Source organism: Syngnathoides biaculeatus, chromosome 9 (genome assembly GCF_019802595.1).
Source record: "Syngnathoides biaculeatus isolate LvHL_M chromosome 9, ASM1980259v1, whole genome shotgun sequence".
Taxonomy (NCBI): Eukaryota; Metazoa; Chordata; class Actinopteri; order Syngnathiformes; family Syngnathidae; genus Syngnathoides; species Syngnathoides biaculeatus.
This window is the reverse complement of record NC_084648.1, coordinates 8069022-8092430: the sequence shown is the minus strand read 5'-3', so window position 1 is coordinate 8092430 and position 23409 is coordinate 8069022. Positions and strand designations below refer to the sequence as shown.

The following is a 23409-nucleotide window of genomic DNA, read 5'->3' as shown; positions in this document are numbered from 1 at the left end:
AGTATAATTTCAAACATTAATATACTGAAATGTTTTAATAGTTATTTAATGTATATATTTTGTTTAAAATGCAGCTTCATAATTGGGCTGTAGATATTTGCCAGTGTATTTAAGTTTTTTTTTTTTTTTATAATAGCTCATGGGATGTTTTATTTGGTTTGGCAGGGACGTAGTAAGATAGTTATTTTCTTTTAAGTCAACTCTGTCTGTTTACTATAAAATGGCCCAAAAAGAGAGACAGAAAATTACATTTAGACGAGTTTGTGTTCACAATAGGAATTGGTTTAAAAGTGGATCAAGTGGGCAGCACGGTGGCCCAGTTGACAAGTGTTGACCTCACCTGGGTTCAACCCCGGCCCTGGCTGTGTGGCGTTTGCATGTGCATGTACGTTCCTGCGTGGGTTTCCTCCGGGCATTCCGGTTACCTCCCACATCCCAAAAACATGCATTCATTGGATGTGCTAAACAGTCATCCACCGTGACACGGCCCCCCAACGTCAGTACACTAGAAAAAATATGTAATGTGAATCTGGACTAGTTTCTGCTCATTGCAAATAGGTTTGACAGAACATGAATTTCCTTTCTTGGTCCATGTTACTATTTTCAGGTTCAGTGTATTGAATTGAGGCCCTATAAAACCGGAAATGGAGCCGTTTAAACAATGTTATCCACTTCTAAAATAATTTGCAATGTGAACACAATGTGGTCTGCTAACCTTAACCCTGGTACTGCCACTGGAAACAAAGTGGGGGGAGGGGTGAATAAGTAGTTCTTCTTTCAAACCAATTCAGTGAGCATGCAAAAGTGGTCCAAATTTAATTTGCCTTGAATTGGTATTACATTTATGTAAGGTATGTAGCAAAAAAACAAAAAACAAACTTCTTCTTTAAAAGTATGATTTACTTAAGGCTTTATCACACCTAAAACACACAGGCAAATAAAAATAACAAACTGGACCCTGTTTAAAACAGATTCAGCAATGTGAACACAATCATAGTCCAGATTAACATCACCTTGTGGGACTAACTTCAAACCTCGTCAAGACTGTAAAGCAGGGGTGTCAAACAATTTTTTGTCGCAGGCCACATTGTAGTTACGCTTTCGGTCAGAGGGCCGTTGTGACTTTGAAACCATCAGAATCTTTAAACGCCTCATCATATTTACACATGAAACTTATGAACTAGTTTTGGAATCGGAAATCAAGGGTAACGGCTTTTTCAACTATTGTTGATGTTCTTAACACAGAAATGCTGTTGTCTTTTATGACATGACAATTTGAAATTTTGGTACAGATCTAAACAAAAAACATGGAAGGTGATAAGACACAATTTGCCTTTGCGGGCCACATAAAATAATGCGGCGGGCCGGATCTGGCCCCTGGACCTTCAGTTTGACATCAGTGCTGTAAAGGACGAGTGAAAAGTACGCAACGCTCTTTCAAACCAGTTTGCAATGTCGTGAACACAAACTGATAGACTCTTTCTTTCTAGATGCTAAATAAATTAAACATTTAAAAGTGGTTGTGTTGGACTTCAAAAGTCCAACTGTATTTTATTTAAATAGAAAGTGAATCTAAAATAAAGACCTTGCCACCAAAGTCAGCCCGTTTCCTGTCTACCTCGGCTATCTCTCAGTAGTCCTGACGCTGGTATCCGGCGGTACCGTCAAAAACGTCGTCTCCTGCCAACCCGACACCTCCTCCTCCTCCTCCCCCTCCGCCCGGTGGGCTCTCCAGGTCGTCACCGCCAAAGGAGGTGTAGGGTCCACTACCTGCCGTCGCATCCTGGCTGGGGTCCATGTACTCCTGTGAGAAGAGGGCCGAGTCTGACCCCAGCTTGTACCTCTGGAAGCCCAGGAAAGCCTGTGCCGCCTAGGGGAGTCCGAGTCATGGGTGGCGGGAGGGGTGGATGAAGAGAGGATGCAAAAAGCAGAAGTGATAGAATAAGAACGTGTTGTGTTAAAAGAAGAGAAGGAAAACATTGATTAGTTGGCTGAAAGAGCTAAAAAGGTTCATTAGTTGTTATTGGCAGCAGGTAAGTTACTACAGAGCTTTTTGACCAGCTCAGCATCTTCAGGCTGCACCGGCACAGGGATGGCTGATGCATTATTGAACAGCTGCAGCATTGCAGTGCATAAAATTTCACAAATTGTCTCTCCCCACCTTTTTTATTTTATTTTAATTTTTTTTTTTGCAAACGAGAAACACCGGGAGAGCTGCGTCAATCACGGGCAGTGCGGGGCAAAAATATTGGGACAGCGACATGAAGTGAAACGTGAGGTAAATGCATTTGGCTATAATGAGTAATACATAACATAAAACAGTCTGTGATGTACTGCCCTGCATTATCACTTGCAAGCCTGGGTGGTGCTTTTGCCGGCCCCCGCTCTTCTTTCAAATCAAACCTCATCACCAGAGATCAATGACAAAGTAGTACTGCAGCATCTCCTATTGGTACCATGATCCAACTTATGCAAGTAAGCCGCATTACTCCTTGCTCTTTTAATTGTCTCCTCATTCCCAGTGTGTTCCAGATCCCCATCATTCCTGCCACCAAGCCAGCCGCCAGTCCTCTCCGCTGCCTGCCAACACATCCAGACCACCTCCATAACCTTTATTGAATAAACTGTTCGTCATATTAGATCTGCCTTTGCCTGCTTTTGGGTCCAGCTCCTCTCAATCCATGACACAGTCATTGTAATGCAGTCGTTCCTTGAACAATATAAACAAACAAGTGGAAATCATAATCCCACATAGAATATATGCCATACGTTTATCCCTCTTGCCAGTTATTCATGATAATTACAACCTTGCGGAATAGAAAAAAAATATCCATCCATCCATTTTCTTTGCCGCTTATCCTCACGAGGGTCACGGGGAGTGCTGGAGCCTATCCCAGCTGCTAACACCCTGAACTGGTTGCCAGCCTATCGCAGGGCACATAGAGACAAACAGCCGCACTCACAATCACACCTAGGGGAAATTTAGTGTCCAATTAATGTTGCATGTTTTTGGGATATGGGAGGAAACCGGAGTGCCCGGAGAGAACCCACGCAGGCATGGGCAGAACATGCAAACTCCACACAGGCGAGTCTGGGATTGAACCCAGGACCTCAGAACTGTGAGGCCAACGCTTTTACCAGGTGATCACTGTGCCGCCCTAGAAATAAACTAAATGACTACTAATCATCCACACTCAAAAAACAAAAGTCATGCCTACACAAGGACTGATGAGCATGCAAAACATGTAATGTGATTAAGTTGCCATTTTGATAATTTCCACCAACAAAATAGAAATAAACAAAAGCTAAGAATATTGCAGCACAATCTCCTCAGTCTGCATGGGCAATGTATTTGTCCTATAATAAATCTGATGCCTCCTCTCACCAGTTATTCACGATAACTGCTGCTTTGCACATTAGAAATAAACATGAGAAATCCTCCATAGTAAAAAAAAAAAAAACAAAAAAAAAATCATCAACAAAACAAAAAAAAACCTTCCGGCACATAGAGGCAGAAGTAAACAGACAACGTACTGTAGGTCTCACAAGATGAGCACACCTGTTAATCATAACCACTACCTTGCGCAATAAAAATAAGCAACACTAGAAATAATACTAAAAAATGCGTGGCACACTTATCGCCCTTCATATAATTAATGCAATGTTCCAACTTGCCAGTTATTGATGATAACAACCACCATGCACGATAGAAATCAACTACCTCTGACGAATTGACTGAATGTCCCAGTATTTTTGTCCATACAATGCACTTTTTGGCCATGAATGACAATAAAATGTAATATAAATGGTAATTAGAAGCCAAGCTTGTCTTTTAGGGGAAAAAAAAAAAGTGTAATTCACATTCAGCATCATGTAACAAAATTATGGAAGGGAAAAAATGTAAAGCTTCACATAGTCGTTTTATTGCAAACCAAAATGTTATGTTTTAAGTTTTGGAAAATGCTGAATTATCGAATAAAAAAGCAGCATCAGACAAGCGGTTGATGAGGGTGAGGTGGGAACAGCTTGGTGTATTCCTCTTCAAAGGACACATTCTTAAACTTCTCCATGGAAAACAGAGTCTGGGCGCCCTGTCGGAACAACGTGCATGTCACACACAGACATAGTTTAAAGGAAAGGTGATGTAACATTGTGGGTGAACATGCCCAATCGAGATTTACTGCAACATGTTGCAGTCATCAAATACAAATTTGCGTGAATATTTTCAAAAAAATAAACACACATTTCATTGGTTTGAACAATAATTATCTTGTCATTGAAGTGTTCTCAAAATTTGCAAATCTTTGTATTCTGTATTTCTTCATGTTTTACACAGTGTTCCAATATAATTGGAGTTGAGGTTTGTATGAGCCATTGATGCTGTAGTTGTGCATCAGTCACAAGAGTGGAAACCTGTGCATGCGACAGTCACTACAGCTGAGCTGATTGATTCTATACAGTCACTGACACTACCTGACACTGTGTGCCAGAGTGTGACCGTAGTTTAGGTATTTTGTAGACGAGCACAAGCCACTGGATTTTAAGTGTGCTGCGCCACTGTGGGAGTGTTTAGAGCCCACTTCAATCGCTACCAATCAAAGCGTCTCCTCTCATTCCCTTTCAAACATAAAAACTTGAAAATTTCTGTGGGTATCTGTCAACCTGTGTCCTGATCAAAATCACCATTTTAACAATGTGGGCATCTCTAACCAATGCTGGCCTGGAAAAATGTATAGGGGGACATCTGTCGTCATGTATTTAAAATTTATATTCTTCTAAATACCCCAGTCTTTCATGTTAAAAGTTGCTCACACGTCACTGCAGTGGACCTCAATGCACAAAAAAAAAAAAAAAAAAAAAAAAAGGAGCGCATACCCAAGTGAAGATGGAGAAGAAGGCGAAGGTGATGGCGGCTCGGGCGGCGTCCCCGCGCTCCCTTAGCGGGTCGTCGTTCTGGTCAGTTGCCTGCCACTGATTGGCCAGGAAGCAGAAGCCCACAAACCACATGAAGGCCCAGAAGGCTGCTGACAGGAAGTGACATGGTCAGAGAACAGGAAGCATTGCAAGTTTGCGTACGGCCAATGTTGTTGCTGCCTGAAGAGGCTGCAGTAAAAATTGAATGGGGTGGGGGAAATAGTTTCCATCTGCAGGATTAACTGCGATTGGCTGGCAACCAGTTTAGGGTGTACCCTCCCTCCTGCTTGTTGATAGGTGGGATAGGGTCCAGCACTACAGCGACCCTTGTGAGGATAAGCGGCTAAGAAAATGGATGGATGAAGCTTGCTTTCATAAGTACATAGACAAGATAATACTTTCTCAGTAGGCTGCCCAGTGGAGTTGCTGGCTAAATGGTCTTCATCAAAATGGAAAGCAAACATGTGGGGTGCAAATAAAAATGGGTTTTAATCTGTAGCACTGACTATCCCAGGGTTGATTTCACACTAGTTTACATGCTGCTAAATGCTAAACAAGTTTCTGTATGGACTAAAAATATATTTTCATCTATTGAATTAACTGGACATGTTGACAAAGTCTTATTTCTCAGTGGGCTACCTGATGTATCTGCAGCATAAATGGGCTGCAGTACAGATAGCAAAGAAACATCTACAGAGGATTCAAAATATGTTTTTATTTTTCATGACATGTTCCTACAGTATGTGTCAAAAGGCCTCAATGTATTTTCTACCTAAACGGGCTGCAGAACAGATCATAATGAAACAGAGGATAAAAAATGTTTCCATCTGCATGAATGACTGCGATAAGGCTGCATCCACATGGTGACACGCTCATATCGGTCAGTAGGATGCCTGATGTGGTTGCTGCCAAAGCCGGCGGCAGTCGAAATCAAGAGGAAATAGATCAAATCCATTTTTTGGCGGATGTAGGACTGATTATCTCATGGCTTCTTTGACATGTTGACAAGATCATATTAGTCATATTAGACATCAGAAGTAAATTTAAAGAGTGAAATAAAAATGTGTTTTCAACTCTCAGAGTGACTGCCAAAGACTGCTTTTACTGTTTTCTGGCATGGTCGTGTGTGTCAGTCGGCTTCTCAGTGTATTTTCTGACTAAACGGGCTGAAAGAATGGAAAAGAAAACAAAGAGGATGAATTATACAGGGATGAGAATGACCAATTTGGAAAAACACTGAAAATGTCTGTCGATTGGGGGGGGGTGTGAGTTTCCTCCTGGATATTTTTTGCTCCTATCGGAACACAGAGTCCACAGCACTTTGCCGGGAATGTCCACTTTTTGTATGTGTTCGGTTAGACATGTTGATACCGTTTTCTGTCCTATCTGCACAGTTACACTTTTTTCAAGGTATGCCCGCCTGAAACAGTTTTTGATTTCCAGCATCCTTGCCAATTGCCCTCGCTCGATCTTCATCCTTTTTTTCCAACACTTTCGCCATTGTAAAACTTTGAACACACCGTCGCTCAGTTCGCGCTAAGTCCCACGCGCCATTACTTGGCTAACTAACAAGTTACACTGCGATTTCTGAGAACCGAGAACACATGTGCATGGCAATGGTGAAACTCCATTAACCACTATTCATTAGTCATTATTCATAGTCATTTTGGTCTGAAAAAGTCAGAAATCCGCCGATCGGCGGAAAATTGTCCTTCCTGATTATACTTTGTAGGGTTCATAGGAAAATGTTAACATTATCATATTATTGTAGTCAGTCGACGGTCCAATTTATTTATTTGCCTAAAAGGGCTGCAGTAAAAATCAGAACGAAACATATACAGTGGACTAAATCCATATTTTCATCTGTAGAATCGACTGTCACAAGACTATCAGCACATGATATCTTCACATTTGTCAATAGGCGACCCAATGAATTTGCTTCTTTAATGGGCTGCAGAGAATGAAAAGATACAAAGAGATGACTAAAAACTTTGTTTTTATCTGTAAGACTGTCACAAGCCTCTGTCACATGCCCTCCTCATATTTGTCAGTAAGATACACAATGAATTTGCTGCTTAAACGGGGTGCAGTAAAGATCGAAAACACACAAGGATAATCATAAAGAAAAAGACTAAATATACAAAAAGCACTAAAAGACGTTTTCATTTGTAGGACTGGCTGTCACAAAGGTGCTTTCTCATGATGTCAATCCGTGTCTGACGACTGTTGCGTCGTGATAAGTTTGAGTAATGATGTGATTTATGGTAGCAAATTTGATTCAAGCATGTTATGGGGCTAATTTAGAGTAATAGGTTCTGAAATGATTCAGTACCTGGTAATTGATTCAGTAACTTTTAGCCAAAAATTCGCCCAGCGTGACTGTGAAATAAATTGACCCCTCCGTGGATATTGCGCAATCCGCGTCGATGACCAATCAGAGGCCAGAGATCTGCATAAACCAAAGCCCGTTTTTGCTCCCGCCATTTTCTCAGACAAAATTGCATGGTCCAGTATAGGTTTAGTTAGCGTATTATCGCGTATGTGGGTTATTTAACAAAAAATATGGTTAAGAGGTGTAGTCACGGACTTTGTAATAGTGACGACAGGTATCCTGAAAGGCTAGTTGGTGGAGTTCGATTCGTACCCTTTCCAAAACCGAAGACCCAGTACGAAAAATGCCTTCGATGGATCAAACTTTCTGGAAGACCGCATCATCAACTAAATCCATCTAATATCAACCGGAACACATATGTTTGCACGAAGGTATGCCCTATATTTGATTTTCAATACATGTCTCGTATAAATGAATTTGAAGTTCTTCGCTAGCATAACACCGTTACGTGTGAATGATTGACACACTTATTCTTTGTTGAGCGATATTTAGCGATGATCGGACTGCACAAACGTATTGATTTCTTGCTGGCTCGCGGCCGAAGCTTAACCAGACTGTGTTTGCACGAAGATATGCCCTAAATTTGATTTTTAATACACGTCTCGTATAAATGAATGAGACGTTCTCCGCTAGCATAACATTGCTACGTGTGAATGATTGAATGAAATCAGAAGCATGGCGTCTCTCTCAGTTAAGAATGTATTGTATTTAGAATCAATAATATATCGTTGATTTGAATGAAATCAGAAGCATGGAGTCTGTCTCAGTTCAGAATGTGTTGTATTGTATTTGCCATTTTTACTGTTTGTCTTACGTCAGCGCACGTGGCGTGACGTCACTTCAAGAGGCGTGGTTAAGTGCACTGTACGGAGGGGTCAATTGCTGAATACCGCACAGCCCAGGGTTAAGGTTTCAAACAAAGGAGAGCATTTCCATCCATTCATCCATGTTCTTTGCCGCTTATCCTCATGAGGGTCACGGGGAGTGCTGAAACCTATCCCAGCTGTCAACGGGCATGAGGCGGGGTACACCTTGAACTGGTTGCCAGCCAATCGCAGGGCACATGGAGACAAACAGCCGCACTCACAATCACACCTAGGGGCAATTTAGAGTATCCAATTAATATTGCATGTTTTTTGGGATGTGGGATTAAACCGGAGTGCCCGAAGAAAACCCATGCAGGCACAGGGAGAACATGGAAACTCCACACAGGCGGAGCTGGGATAGAACCCGGGTTCTCAGAACTGTGAAGCCAATGCTTTAGCAGCTGTTCCACCGTGTCGCCGGAGAGCATTTCAAAATTAAAAAAATTTCCTGATGTACTTCATGTGTCTTATTGTGTACCATACTGAATAGGTTTTGTAATGTACGAAGAGTCCAAAAGATGATTGATTGCAATAAAACAAAGGGGAAAACCAGCAATTTATTATTTATGCATTTTTATTTATATATTTTAGCTATTTTAATATGCATTCATCAAAGATGACATGCTGTGGTGACCCCACAAGCTGAAAGGAAAAGAAGAAGTAGTTGGTGGGCTATTTTTTTTCTCGCAAAAAGAAAGGTTTAATTGGTTTTTGAATCATGTGGACGCTCTTGATAAAATGTCTCCACTGTAAGGGGTCCCTACCTAACTGGAACTTACGTTTGAGAATCCTCGTCTTAAACTGTCAAATGCTAATGGTCACAAACCAAGGACGATGAGGTTTTCAGAAGAATATATAGAGATAAATAAACGAACCTGCTCTTTATATCAGGAATTACAAGCATTTTTCTTGTAAATACAACAGCTTCCGTAATTTTCGGCCTATTAGCCGCGACTTTTTTCACACGCTTTTAACCTTGCCGTTTTTGCGGTGATATGGCTAATTTATGCATTTTTTTTCCCAACAGCCACAAAGGGGTACTCGAGCTTAAAAGGTAAGAGTGAGACCGGTGGAATATATGTGGCGAGGACATGACTTTTACCGGTCCGGCCATGTTAGCGTTGCGCCAACGTGTTACTGTCGTGTCTCAGTGATTTTTACCAGTATGTTTTTTTTAACCAGCCCTGTTAGCGGAGCGGTAGCTTTAGCGTTAGAGTTAGCACGGCGGCGCTAGCGTTAAACTCTCTGTGTACCTTCTTTGTGAATATCTCGTGTTTCAATGTGGATTTCAATGTGGGCACTTGCGGCTTTTACACAGTTGCGCCGTATGTATGTACCAAATGGTATTTCTTTTAAAAATGTACTGGGTCAGGCTTATAACCAGGTGCGCTCTGTAGGCCAGGAATTATGGTATATAAAGTCTGCCGTGCATAATCCAGTGCGTTATTTCCCATTATCGATGGAATCAATTTATTACCTTTAGAAATTATTGAAATATAAGAAAGAAAATTTCCCCATCATAGATTAGATGATTGGAATATAAATCATTACATAGATACAATGAATGAATTGTTACACTGCTGCTGTTCAGTATATCTGTTGCCTAAATAGGTTGTTTACCTGACACGCCGATATCAGCCAGCACTGCCTTCTTGCGGTCCTTGACGCTGCTGATCTGCGGGAAGTAGACGTCCAGGGCCATGAAGGCCACGCAGCACAAGAAGGCCATGGAGCCCATGAAGATGCCGTAGTTGCAGGCATTCTGGTTCTGGTTGAAGATGCAGTACTCTTGCACCTCGTTGGGTCTGTTTATGTAGCCCTCGTTGGCGATGCAGCCGAAGATGACAATGGAGAAGAGCTGCATGCGAGGAAGCGGAGACAATTACTAAGATAGGTCATCAGATAGTTGATGTAGGTTTTCTAGCCTGGGTAAGGTTCAGTGGAGGTTCTAGATTGATTTCAGTGGGGTAGCCATACTGGAGCCCGAGCAGCTATCACTTTCAACAGGAGTTGGGGAAAGGTTTTCTGTCTCATAACAACTCTGTTAGTTCATCAAAATTTATTCATGGGGACCCAACCACAATGTGTGGGGCGCACAGCCATCCCCACCTGCTAGAACTGACACGTGTTAAGTTTTCAAAAAAGGATTAGAGTTTTAATTAAGGGTTACTGTTTAATAGTACAATTTTAAGACATGGTTGGGGTTCAAGTCAGGGCGAGGGCAGGGGCAGGAAACCCGCAACTCTCAAGCCGCATTCGGTTCTTTGGCTCTGCCCTAGTAACTCCCTGGAGCTTTATCAAAACTGTATGAAAATGGAAAAAGATGGGGAATAAAAATATATTTTTGGTTTGAATATGGTTTCTGCAGGAAGAGAAACACGACACCAACATTCTTAATGTTTTTCAATGCTGTAGAAATGTGTGGAAAAAACATAAAATTTTAACATATCCGTCAATGAAGATTTGCGTTTGAGCCTGCGACGCACGCTTCATTGAGCTCGGCATGGCAGGTGGCTGTTGGAAACAAACTGGTGGCTTTGTGATGTGCCATGGAACACAAAAGGAAAAAGAGAAAGATAACAGGAGAACAGATAATGCAACAGTTCTTGGACCGAATGATTTGCTTTCATTGCCAGCACGGAAAGTTTGCCTACATGTACTGTTGAGAGGTTGTCAAACCACAAAAACAGTAATGTGGAAAGACATTTCCAGGGAATGCAAGCTACATTTGCAGCCGAGCACCCAGTTGGTCGTGAAAATGTCACACGCCAGAAAGCCCAGCTTGCACAAAGCCACAAATGGGGCAAGAGTTAAACCCTCACAACACGTTCAAAACATGGAATGCTGAGCAGGAATCGATCCCACGCTGCCTGCACCAAATCAGGAGTGTGTACCACTACACCATCACTGACCTTCTGCGCAAGCAGATATACCCCAACATAAACTACCTTCAATCCAAACACTGTAACTGCCTCACAGCGGAGAGCTTGCAGTCATGTTTCAAGATTAAAGTTACTGTACATTGCCCGAAGTTGAGAAGCTCGGCAGTGGCGTCCGAAAGCAGAAGTCACATTCAGCCGGTAAGAACACAACTGTTTTAGGCAGATATTTAGCGACAAAGTGTCTGTGTTTATAAGGTAGTTTATAATTTTGTCAATATATATTTGGAATGACACATAGATATACTGGTACTTGTGGTTTGTTGCTCAGGTCCAAGGAAGCCTGCGTTTTATTGCGCGTCAAAAGAGGAGAGGATGCTGCTTTTTGGTCTTTGCGTCTGTTGCCGCCATTATGGGGGAAAGTGCATTATTTTATTTTATGAATTGAAATAAGACTGGCTTATTTTCAGACCTTCAAAAGGTCGCCGTTTTATTTTTATAATAGGCGCCTACGTTTTAGCACACTGTTTCCCAGTAAGGGGGAAAAGAGAAGAGGACTGTATTTTATTTCCATGGGGACGTCTGAAATTACAGGAGATATGTTCCATTATTATTTTTATTATTTTGAATCCTCAAAATAGATATGAGACAAAAAAGATTTATGTACATACTTTCATCAATGCAACATAGCCTAACATGAATAATTGAAGCTACCAAAAACCACGGAAGATGTATTCAAAAATGTTATACATGACCTAATTAAACATTTATATGGTTTCCCAATATACCGACCCTCTGAGGAACACCAATGGGGCCTGTGACAAAAATGAGTTTGACACCCCTGGGTTAGGGTTTCTAATTAGGGTTGAAACCAAGGATTGCGGTTTAAAATTAGATTTTGGGTTTCAAATTAGGATTTCTAACTCTTTCAAAATGGGCTTTAAGGATAGGGCTTTAAATTAGTGCTTCAAGATAGGGTTAGCATTTCATAAAAACGGATAAGGTTTCAAATTTGGGTTTCACGACAGGGTTAGGATTTCAAACCTGGGTTATGGTTTCAAATCAGGGTTCCAACACAGACTTATTGTTTCGAAGTAGAGTTCAATACCATGGTTAGGGTTTGGGTTTCAAAAGAGGTCTGGGGTTTCAGATTAGGGTTTGAAGACCAGGTTATGGTTTTAAACAAGGATTTGTGTTTAAAAATAGGACTAGGGTTATAAACTAGCCAAGACTTCAGTTTCAAACATGATTTAAGGTTTCCAAAAATGTTTGGGATTCCAAGCTTGGGCATTGGTTGGGGAAAAAAACTTCGAGGGTTTCAAATTAGGGTTTTAAGACAGGCCCAGTAACAATCCATTATTTGACCACATATCCTTACAAGGGTCACAGGAGTGCTAGAGCCTATATCAGCTATGTTCGGGCAGGAGGCGCAGTACACACTAAACTGGTTGCCAACCATGGCTTCAAATTAAGAGTTAAAAAGAAGAGTGAGGTTTAAAGCAGGGGATACTGTTTAAAAAAAGCACGTATTCAATTAACCTTCTAAGCCAGGGTAACAATTTCATATTTAGGGGTAGTAGGTGTGAAAGATAAGCAAAGTTTGTGATGTTGCCTCATTTCCTTCCCTTCCTTCTTTTCTTTGTCTCTTCACCAGAGGACAATCACCTGCAAACCTTTCCATTAAGGGGGACGAAGACGAGATGAAGGCGAGGCGAGGAAGCAATTGGCTGAGGGGCAGCGGGGGTGCGGAGGCCGCGCTATTTATAGAGCAGTGCTTTCGTCATCACTGCCGCCCACCATCATCGTGTCCCTCATTACTGGACACACACATCCTCCTCGCACGCATCAACACACACCCACAAACATGTTGAATATGTATTAGTAATAGTAAACATGGATGATGTAGAATAAATACGACTGGATTTGTTTTGGGAGCTTTCCACCAATCAACTCAAAACACCTGTTTAGCCCCACCTCTTTATGTACCCAACCACCTTGCTTGGTAACTTTACTTTAAATCCTCACACAAAACCTCAAGAGTACTGGAAACCCACAAATTAAACCCTACCCTGTGATTTAAACACTAATTTTAAATGTTCAACCTGTTTTTATATTCTAATTTGAAATCCAGTTTTAAATCATCATTCCATACCCCAATCAAAGCTTGAAACCTATAATTGAAACCTTAGCCTGATTTAAACCGTAATTTGAAACCCTCACCATGTCTTGATACACTAACTTAAAACTCTGAGACTTGCAAAATCCTAACTGAGACTTGCAAAACCTTATTCCAAACCCTAATCAAGACTCAAAACCCTAAGCAACCTTTGAAAGCTTCAACTGAAACTGAAGCTTTTAGTGAAAGCCCAAGTCTAAACCCACCTGGAAGGTTTACATCTGACTTGAAACCCACATTTGACTCCCTAACCTTTGGTACAATCTTCAACCTGGAACAATAACTCTGTTTTAAAACACAAATTTGAAATGATAATCTTTATTTGAAAGCCTAACAAATTCTAGAAATCGCCATTTGTAACCTAAATTTCGTTAGAAACCAAAAACTGTCACCCTGTCTGAAGAACCTAATTCAGAATGTTAGCTAGTTATGTTAGTTAATGTTAATGTAATGAATGTTAGTTAGTTAAACACTAACCTTTGATTTAAACCCTTATTTGAAACCCAGGCTGAAAACCCTGCAAGTGTTTTCTCCAGCAATTAAAGTCTTGTTTCCGCTCCTCGTGTTTGATTGTGCCGTGACCTACTTCAAGAACATCCCACCACACCCAGCGCCATCTAACATCTTGTGGCTCACAATTGTATTTGGAGTCACATGGTCAAGAGCCCAGATTGAATAACTTACTTTCATGTGCCGCATGAGGACAGCAGACGTCCTCTGCAGACACTCCTTATGTGCCTTATATGAAACCCTAACTTTGGCTTCATACTGTTTCAAAACCAAAGCCAGACTTGAAACCCTAGCTTTTGCTGAACACCCTAATTTGAAAGCATAGGCTTTTTTTTGGATTCTGAATCATGTCCTAAAACACAACTTTAAATGCCTGAATCTTGTTTGAAACTACAATCTTTATTTCACCATAATGTGAAACCCTAATACTGTCCATTCATCCATCAATTTTCTTAGCTGCTGATCCTCTCGAGGGTCACGGGGAGTGCTGGTGCCTATCCCAGCTGTCAATGGGCAGGGGGCGGGGTACACCCTGAAATGGGAGCCAGCCAATCCCAGGGCACATTGAGACAAACAGCCGCACTCACAATCACACCTAGGGGCAGTTGAGAGTGTCCAATTAATGTTGCCTGTTTTTGGAATGTGGGAGGAAACCGGAGTGCCCGGAGGAAACCCACCCAGGCACGGGGAGAATATGCAAACTCCACACAGGCGGGTCCGTGATTGAACACGGGACTTCAGAACTGTGAGGCCAACGCTTTTACCAGCTGATCCACTGCTCCATCGGAGAGCATTTCAAAATTAAAAAATGTTCCTGATGTACTTTATGTGTCTAATTGTGTACCATACTGTATAGGTTTTCTGATGTCTCCGTCCTAAAAGATGACTGATTGTATTGCCTGAGCCACCGTGCCACCTAATACTGTCTATTAGATCTTAATTTTAAATCATAACCTTGGACTGAACGCCCAATCTTTGTTTGAAACCCTAATTTAAAACCCTAACTGAGGATTTATGCCCTACCTTTCCTCTAAATCCATGATTGAAATCATATGACTTGTTTAAAACCATAACTTCAAACCACAACCTTGGCTTCAAAAACTCAAGACTGAACACAACGGGAATAGTTCCTATTAATTGAATGTCTATTGTTCTTTGTTCTTGTTAGTTGGTTTGTTGTTCTTCTCAGTACTCAACATGAATGTCGTACCAGTGAGGCACTGACTGCTGGAGACAAACTCCTTGTGTGTTGTTACATACTTGGCCATTAAATCTGATTTTGATTCTGATTTCATTTACTTGTCCATTTAGGTAAGGCCAGCTACCCCACAGTCTGTGGCAGCAATGGCTCATTTTGTGATCAAGAAGAAAGAAAATGAAAATGAAAACCCAATCCTTCAGGAGGACGGAAAAGAAGAGGGATATTTAAAAAAAACTGAGCCAGGTCCTGAAGGTGCACCGGACCAGTCCATTGCTGCCAGGTGTTTTACCGCTCACAGCAGCTGCACTGCTGACGGAGACAGCAGGTGACTGGCCCTCTGAATTAAGGCAGTCAGTCACCAGTTGATGAACCAAGGTGGCCTCTGGCTTTATCCAGCCATGAAAGTTGGGACGGCAGGAACTGTACTGTACTTTTTATGCTCTGATATGGATCCCCTTGGGTCTGAAATAAAGAAGAACTACGAAAACCTAAAATCCTCACTGCGCGTGCACTAAACCAAGCAGACGCATTCCTGGTTTGTGCTAAGCCGAGCATGTGATGTTTTTAGTCAAGGTTGGCATGGTCACATTAGTCCTTTCATTCCTTCATACCGGACCGACTACACACACACACACACACACACACACACACACACACACACCACACAACACACACACACACACACACACACACACACAGAAAAATCATAAGACTCCCATCAAGGATGAAAGGAAGGTCTGTGGAGGAGCACATGTGGGGCTCAAGTCTTGTGATTGTCCGGCTGGTGGATGTGTTGGTTAATTTTTTAAAAACCCTACTCTTAACCTGAAACCCAGCCCTGTCTGTAATTTGAAGTCCTATCATCAAAGGCCAACTTTTGCTTGAAACCCTAACCTAGCCGTGAACAGCTAATTTGACAGCCTACCCCTGGATTGAAAGTGTAATTTGAAACCCTATCTTGATATTTAATTAAAGCAAGGTTCATGATGGGAAATCCTAACCTTGTTTTACAACACAAGCCAATGCTTGAAACTTCAATTTGCAACCTTAACTTGATACCCAAGGCTTTGCTTGAGACTCTAACCCACAAATATGTAATTCAAAGCCAAATCTACAAACCCAACTCAAAACCCTAACCTTTTTTTGAAAACCTAACCCAGACTGGAGATTCACAATTAAAACCCTTAACCTTTCCTTGAAACCTAATCCTATTTTGAATTTGAAACCCCAATCTTTGCTTGAAAGTCTCGTTTGAAAACCTAACTTGAAGCCCTGATTTTAATTGAGACTTTCATCTGGAACACTGACTGTGTCTTGAAACCCTAATTCTAGCCATCCATCTATTTTCTTAGCTGCTTATCCTCACAAGGGCCATGGGGAGGGTTGGAGCCTATCCTGGCTGTCAACGGGCAGGAGGCAGGGTACACCCTGAACTGATTGCCAGCCGATCGCAGGGCACATCCAGACAAACAGTCACACTCACAATCATACCAACGGGCAATTTTAGAGTGTCCAATTAATGTTGCATGTTTTTGGGATGTGGGAGGAAACCGGAGTGCCCTGAGAAAACCCACGCAGGCCCGGGGAGAACATACAAACCCCACACAGGCAAGTCCAGGATCAAACCTGGGACCTTAGAACTGTGAGGCCAACGCTTTCCAGCAGCTCCACCGTGCCACCCCCTAATTCTATAACAAAAAAAATAAATCCATATTTTATTCTGAAATCTTAATTTGAACCTCAAACCAATTTTAAAAACTTCCAAAGCACAACTGTTTCTAAAAAAAAACAAAACAATTTGAAACCCTAATATTCAAAATTTCATTTAAAAAAAATATTTGGAATCATAGTTTTTGCTTGACAGTCCAACCAAGGCTTAAAACCTTAATTTGAAAACTAGACTGAAACTGGACATGAAATTGTGACAACGGCTAGAGAACCAAATTTGAACACCTAACTAATAGATGAAACCATACCTTGAAACCATAATTTGAAAAGCCCAATTTAAAACCGGAACTTGAAACTCTGACCCAGGTTTGAAACATAACTTTGAAATAATAACCTTTGCTTTGGGCTACAAGGGGTAGATGTGTGTTCATTCAATTTTTGCTCATTATTTGCACAATTCAAGCGCACCACACATGCACACGACTCTGGATGGTCATGGAGGATTTCTTCGACTGCGGCAGCATTTTTCACACACTGACTGTGTAGTACATTAATCGTGTGTTTCAACACAAGCACACAATGGACATTGCATGAATGAGTTTGTGTGAGAATGCGATCCATCCATCCATATTCTGAGCTGCTTATCCTCATGAGGGTCGCGAGAGTGCTATAATTGGGCAGGAGGCGGGTACACCCTGAACTGGTTGCCAGCCAATCGGAGGGCACATTGAGACAAACAACAGTCGTCCTTGCAAACACTCCTAGGGGCAATTTAGAGTGTCCAATAAATGCATGGTTTGGGGATGTGGAAGGAAACCGAAGTGGCTGGAGAACACCCACACGGGCACAGGGAGAACATGCAAACTCTACACAGGTGGGGACGGGATTTGAACTACGGTCCTCAGAACTGTGAGGCCAACACTCTAGCCAGTTGTTCCACCGTACCGGTGAGAATGTAATGACCTCACCAAATTAATACGGCTCTTGGCAAAGCTGCACTGGCTATACGTGATGTTATACATGATGATTACCCACAATTCCACATCACCAATAACCCTTAAACTTTAATTTTAAATCTTGACCAAGGGTTGAAACTTCAATTTGAAACTCTAATCCAGGGGTCAGGCAGTTGGTGTACACAGCCGCAGAAGGGTCGAACGCCGATCGTGTCAGAACAACTAATTATGGAAACGCTTTAGAAAAAGGTTGGTCAAAGAAAAAAAAATGAGGAGTAAAGAAGTTTTCAACAAGAATGGACAGCCTTTGTGGAGTGGGAGGGTTCTGCTGTGTTTAAATTCACAGATGGGGAGTATGCTAAAGCATTCATACTCGACGTTGCCAATAAACATATTGGCAATTTCGCATGAAGACAAGATAAACAAACGAACAAAAGACATGCCTTTGTCGGCAAGAACTGTTCACCGTCGTACTAGCATGGTGGCAAATCAAATGTAATTACGTTCACGATGAACGGATGGAAGCCTCAACGGCTGCGTGGAGATTAATCTGATGATGTATGAAACAGACAATCAAATCATCAGCAAAACCAGGCATCACCACAAGTCGCATTCATGGTAAGAAGTACTTTTGTCATTATTGGTGAGCAACAGTGTAAAAATGTTATTTAAAATAACTTAGAGACGTATTGTACTCTAAAAGTGTTGGTCTTGAATGCGCAAGCACACCTGTACTTAGTTTTTAAAATACTGTATGGCTCTTTAATTTCAAAGCCTAACTTGAAATCCTAACCTTTGCTTGAAACTGTAACTTCAAAGTTCCGACCCTAACGATGGTTTGAAATTATAATTTGGAACCCTAAACCTTGTTTGATACCCAATTTAAGAACACTAGCTTGTCTTGAAACTGTAAGAAAAGCTAGAAACATAGCTAGAAACTATCCTCAAAACAATAACTGTCTTGAAATGCTAATTTGAAACCTTAGCCCTAATTTAAGACCCTGGTTTGAAACACTAACCATTGTTCAATCCATATCCCAGATTTCAAACCCTTTGAAATCCAAAAAAATGTTTAAGACCCTAAATTGAAACCATAGTCCTTGTTTAAAAGTGCCAGACCTGGCTTGAAATCTTCATTTAAACCCCCAAACAATGCTTGAAACCCTAACTTCATCGAGTGAGCGAGGTTGGGAGCTTGTGAGGGCTACTACATGCTACTAAAAAAACAAAACAAAACAAAAGAAAACAAATAAAGCTATGGGAGTATCCAAAGACCAGGTTGCATGTTTCAAGCAGGCCACTGGATTTATCAGTTAGCAACACAACACACTAGCTGAAAAAGTACAAATAGCGGAGCGTGGCTAAATTCCAACACTTGAGTGCGAACAAACGTTAGCATGCAGCTGACAGATTGTTGCTGCTCTGGGCCACTGTTTGCTTTTGTTTGCTACTGTTCAATGCTTTCTATGGCCAACCTCCCATGCTATCAGTCACTAACATTAAAGCTAACCCTATGGATGTTTGATACCACTTTTTTTTTTAACCAGACCAACACTATTGTATTTTCAGGACAACAAGCCGCTACTTTTTTCAGGCACTGTGAACCCTGCGGCATATTTAACGATGCGACTAAAACACAGTTGTTTCTTTTTTTACGCTAAGAGTTCAAAAACACGAGAAAAACTTTTTTTAATATTGAAAAAATGGCCGTTCTGTATCTTGCACTCGGGTTAGGGAATGCGTGCAGACATGGTGATTCATTGATAAGTCAAACCACCACAGTGTAGCGGCAACTAATGGCAATGAGGACTGAATTGATGTCCGATTTTTTTCGACTTAAGTATCGGTGGTTTGTATCAGCAGCCTTCACGGTTATCTGACCCCTTGAAATAAGCCCAACATCAGCCCAGGACTAAAATATGGTATCACTACTCACCCATTAATACTGTTGGCAAATATCAAGCCATTTTCAAGTGAAAGACAACCTACACCCAAACATTTTCATGCCAAAGCTAAAAGGTTGGCAGAGCTGCAGTGCTGTCGGATGCAGATCTGCGATACTAAATTGAAATGGCAACAAAAATTTGTTTTGGCCCCGGCAACATACAGGCCCGGTGAGCAGTGACTGTTATAAAGTCACCTGGGAACCAAAGTCTCATTTAAGAGTCGATACTTTGACACACCCCTGTACTGGAGGGACAGCAGGGTGAGCATTGGCTCATTCCCATGAGACTGGACCACCCAATCAAACCAGGGTAATTTCAGCCAGGCCAGAAAAAAAGCATTTTCTTGAAGATTTGCTATTAAAATACACGGGAACTTTTTTACATTTAAAAATAAACATATCTTAATCCAGAGGTATTCTGAGAAAAATACAATTAAAAATCTAATCTCTCATCTATCTAAATCTATTTTGATATAGTACTTAGTATATGCCCGTTTGACTAGATGCACAAAGACATATGCTCTACAACGTGCGTTAGAACACACACAAACTCACACTTACACATGCCCACCTTTCAGTTTGGGTTGTTCCTATTTTTAATCATCTCTTTGGGGACAATTGAAAAGGGGAAGTGGGTGGGGGAGGTAGCGCGGCAACCACACCTGGATGCGGGTGAAATTGACTAGACTTCATTATATGTTTTTTGCTGCTCCTGTGTAGCCTGGTAGATTCATCCAAAGTTATCAAAAAAAGAACAATTTCCCCCTGTGTTAATGAATAATGCTATTTTACACACCAAAACGTCTTCTTGCAAACAATTACACAAGAGAGCAATGTCACATGTTGTGATTGGAGTTGAAACAGGGAACGTAGAATAAAAGTAATTTTTCAAGTGGTGCAAAGACAAAATTACTTAAAAGGTGACAAACATTTTTTCATATATATATATATATATATATATATATATTATATATATATATACACACACACACTCACACACATATACACACACACAAACATACACACAAATGTTGGAGGTAATACACTGATAAAAGGAATGGACACAATGAGGAAAAAATACAAAAATCACATTACAAAATTACCAAAAATATCAATAAATAATCCAACAAATGTAAAAAAAAAACAGTATAATGACAAATCTAAATATAAAATAGAAAAATATTACAAAACCTTTTTTAAGCTATTAAAAAATATTACACCCAAAACTAAAAACCTTGTTGACAATAACAGAAAATATCAGACCAAGATAAAAAATATTAGATGATTAATACAGAAATATGAAAATAGTATTTTAGATAAAAATACAAAAATAATAGAAAATAATACACTAATAATAGAAAAAAACAAATGTTGGGCTGAATAGTTTAGTATAATTTATTAGGCAAAAATATAAATATTTGACAAAAAATATATATTTTTTAAATAACAGAAATAGTGGACCAAAACATACAAAAATAATAGACAAACTATTTCAACAGTAGGACAAAAAAAGACAAAAATTGTAGATGAAAAATACAAAAACATTGGAGAAATATTGGACCAACATCAAAATGTATTTTCAAATAATGAAAATTATTAGACAACAAAACAAATACTTGATGAAAACTACACAAATGTTAAATGCAATTAAAAACAAAATACCAAATAAACAGCAGACACAAATATAATATTAAACGGTAAATACATACTTTTAAATATTGATAGCACATGAAAAATGCATAAACCAAATAATCCTAAATATTTGTGTATTTTTCAACTATTTTTATTGTGTTTTATTATTGGACAAAAATATAAAATATTTTGAAATAATCCAAAATATTCAACAACAAATACAAACAAATTAGATGAAAAATTAGACCCGAAGAAAATATACATTAAGACTTTATTTGCTCCCCTAGATGCTTCTGTTTTGGTCAGCAGTCATCAGTGTGATGGTAGAGGAAATACTGTATGGTAGATTCAAAGAGACAAGGCCCAACTAAGAGCACATAACCACATCATGCTCATAATCCTTGAAGCATTCACATGACTCACCAATTTAGTTTTCTTTCCAGCATTGACTTAAACACACTAAACCTGTTTTCCAGACCAAAAAGTTGATGTAAACACGTATCAACAAAAGGCAAACTACTCTACCACTTGCTTTGATGATCAAAGAACGACCTCATGCAAGTAAACAAGTTGAAAAAAAACATTTGCGACTTCATCGAATGAGCTACAAAACCACAGGGGCTGGGAGGAAAATAAATGTGTATATACATGACAATTAAAAAAATGAATAAATAAAGACTGTATGACAAATTTTGCCTTAGTTATGAAATGATAAGACACTTCATGCTTCATGAAATATGATGTCAACACCACTTGGAGATACAATTTCTGAATCTAGGGACTTGGCAAACATTTCATTGTGACAAAAACATGAAAAGGGAAAGCAAATCGTAAAATGATATTTAGTAGCATTTGTGTCAATCATTCCAAATCATAGCGAGCAGGCTACTTCCTGCTTCACAAAAAATAACAACATTGGAAAGGCATGATTGTACCATTTCGACTGCGTGACGGGAACTCAAGTCAACTTTATTCATAACAATTCCATAGTGACTCAGTCAGGGGAAAAAAAGAAAAAAAATGTATAACTGTACTTGTATTAATTCACAGGCTACTTCAGCATTAGTGGAATGACTGAAGACAATGGAAAAAACCTTTTTGTGGGGTGTTGACAATGGTTTCATCATGACATAAAAAGCCCCAAAAATATTGTGAATTGATATCGTAGCTAGGTTATCTGGCAACCAGTTTAGGGTGTACCCTGCCCCCTGCCCGAAGATGGCTGGGGTGGGCTCCAGCACTCCCACGACCTTTGTGAGCATAAGCGACTCAAATAATGGATGGATGTCATAGCAAGCAGACTCCTTCCTAGTTTCATGAATTAATGGCATGATCTTCGGTCCTAAGATAAGTCAGGACATGGTTCCAAATGTTAGCCTTTTTTGTTCATGGAGTAACATTGGATAAAGGGACGTACCATTTTTTAAATCCTATTGTGGGGCGTGGGAGCATAGTTACAAATGTTTGCCACCTACTTCTTGCTTAATGGAAAAGACATAAAACAACATAGTAGATGGATTGGACTGTACCATTTGCATTCTGAGGTGCAGGGGGGGGGTTGTTTTTGAAAAAATATATTTTCCACAAAAGCATCCGATGTCCTATCAGAACCAGTAAGAGGCAGATTTGAACATTCATTTTGGCATTTTGTAATTGTTAACAATTTATGCATTTATGCTGTTTGCTATTTCTTGAATAGAATCCATTATTTTCGGCAAAACTCACCCATTTGCTGTTTTTGTGCTCAGGCCCTGTCTGATATTGCAAAATATTTCTTGGCCAAAATCACATGACATCTTGCGCCCAAATATGTTTTAAGCGAGAGGAGCTTCCTTACAGCTCATTCCAATAAAAGAGCACTTCACCACCATCTTGTGGCATCTACAGGCAACTCGAGAACAACTATGCAGAAGTTATAGTCCTCCATCGATTTAAAACTACAAAAAATATGATGCAATTTTGATTTAAGTGTGAAGTACCCCACGGAGGGTCCGCTTGGACTCTCCCATTCTGCCATGTTTGTTTACTGCTGCCCTTCACTGTCACTAATTCACGATAAAATTACTACTTACTACTTACGGGGAGAAAGTACCATTTCAAACGTTTGTATGGAACTCACCCATGACACGATGCGTAGTATAGTCTGAGGCTGCTGGAAGAAGGTGACCGGGTCGAAGGCTCCACCGGCTTTCCCGGCTCCGTACGCCTGCATCCCCTCCATGGCCGCCCCCCACTCCCGCCTGGTTTCGTCCTCTCCTCCGCGGGGCTCG

General features: G+C 40.4%; 1 protein-coding gene across 4 annotated transcripts; it reads right to left on the bottom strand.

Moving 5' to 3' along the window:
- Positions 1-1023: 1023 nt before the first annotated feature.
- On the bottom strand, positions 1024-23392 carry LOC133505817 (synaptogyrin-1-like). 4 transcript variants are annotated; one of them, XM_061829294.1, is made up of 4 exons: positions 23259-23392; positions 9793-10030; positions 4876-5024; positions 1024-1870 (listed from the first exon to the last, which is right to left on the bottom strand). In XM_061829294.1, the coding sequence occupies exons 1-4, from the start codon at positions 23358-23360 to the stop codon at positions 1631-1633; spliced, it is 729 nt and encodes a 242-aa protein (XP_061685278.1). In that variant the 5' UTR covers positions 23361-23392; the 3' UTR covers positions 1024-1630. The 4 variants fall into 4 exon arrangements, with proteins under 4 accessions (XP_061685278.1, XP_061685280.1, XP_061685281.1 ...); XM_061829296.1 differs by having other exon boundaries at positions 1041-1870; positions 4876-5021; XM_061829297.1 differs by lacking the exon at positions 1024-1870 and adding an exon at positions 1877-4091.
- Between the last annotated feature and the right edge of the window lie 17 nt (positions 23393-23409).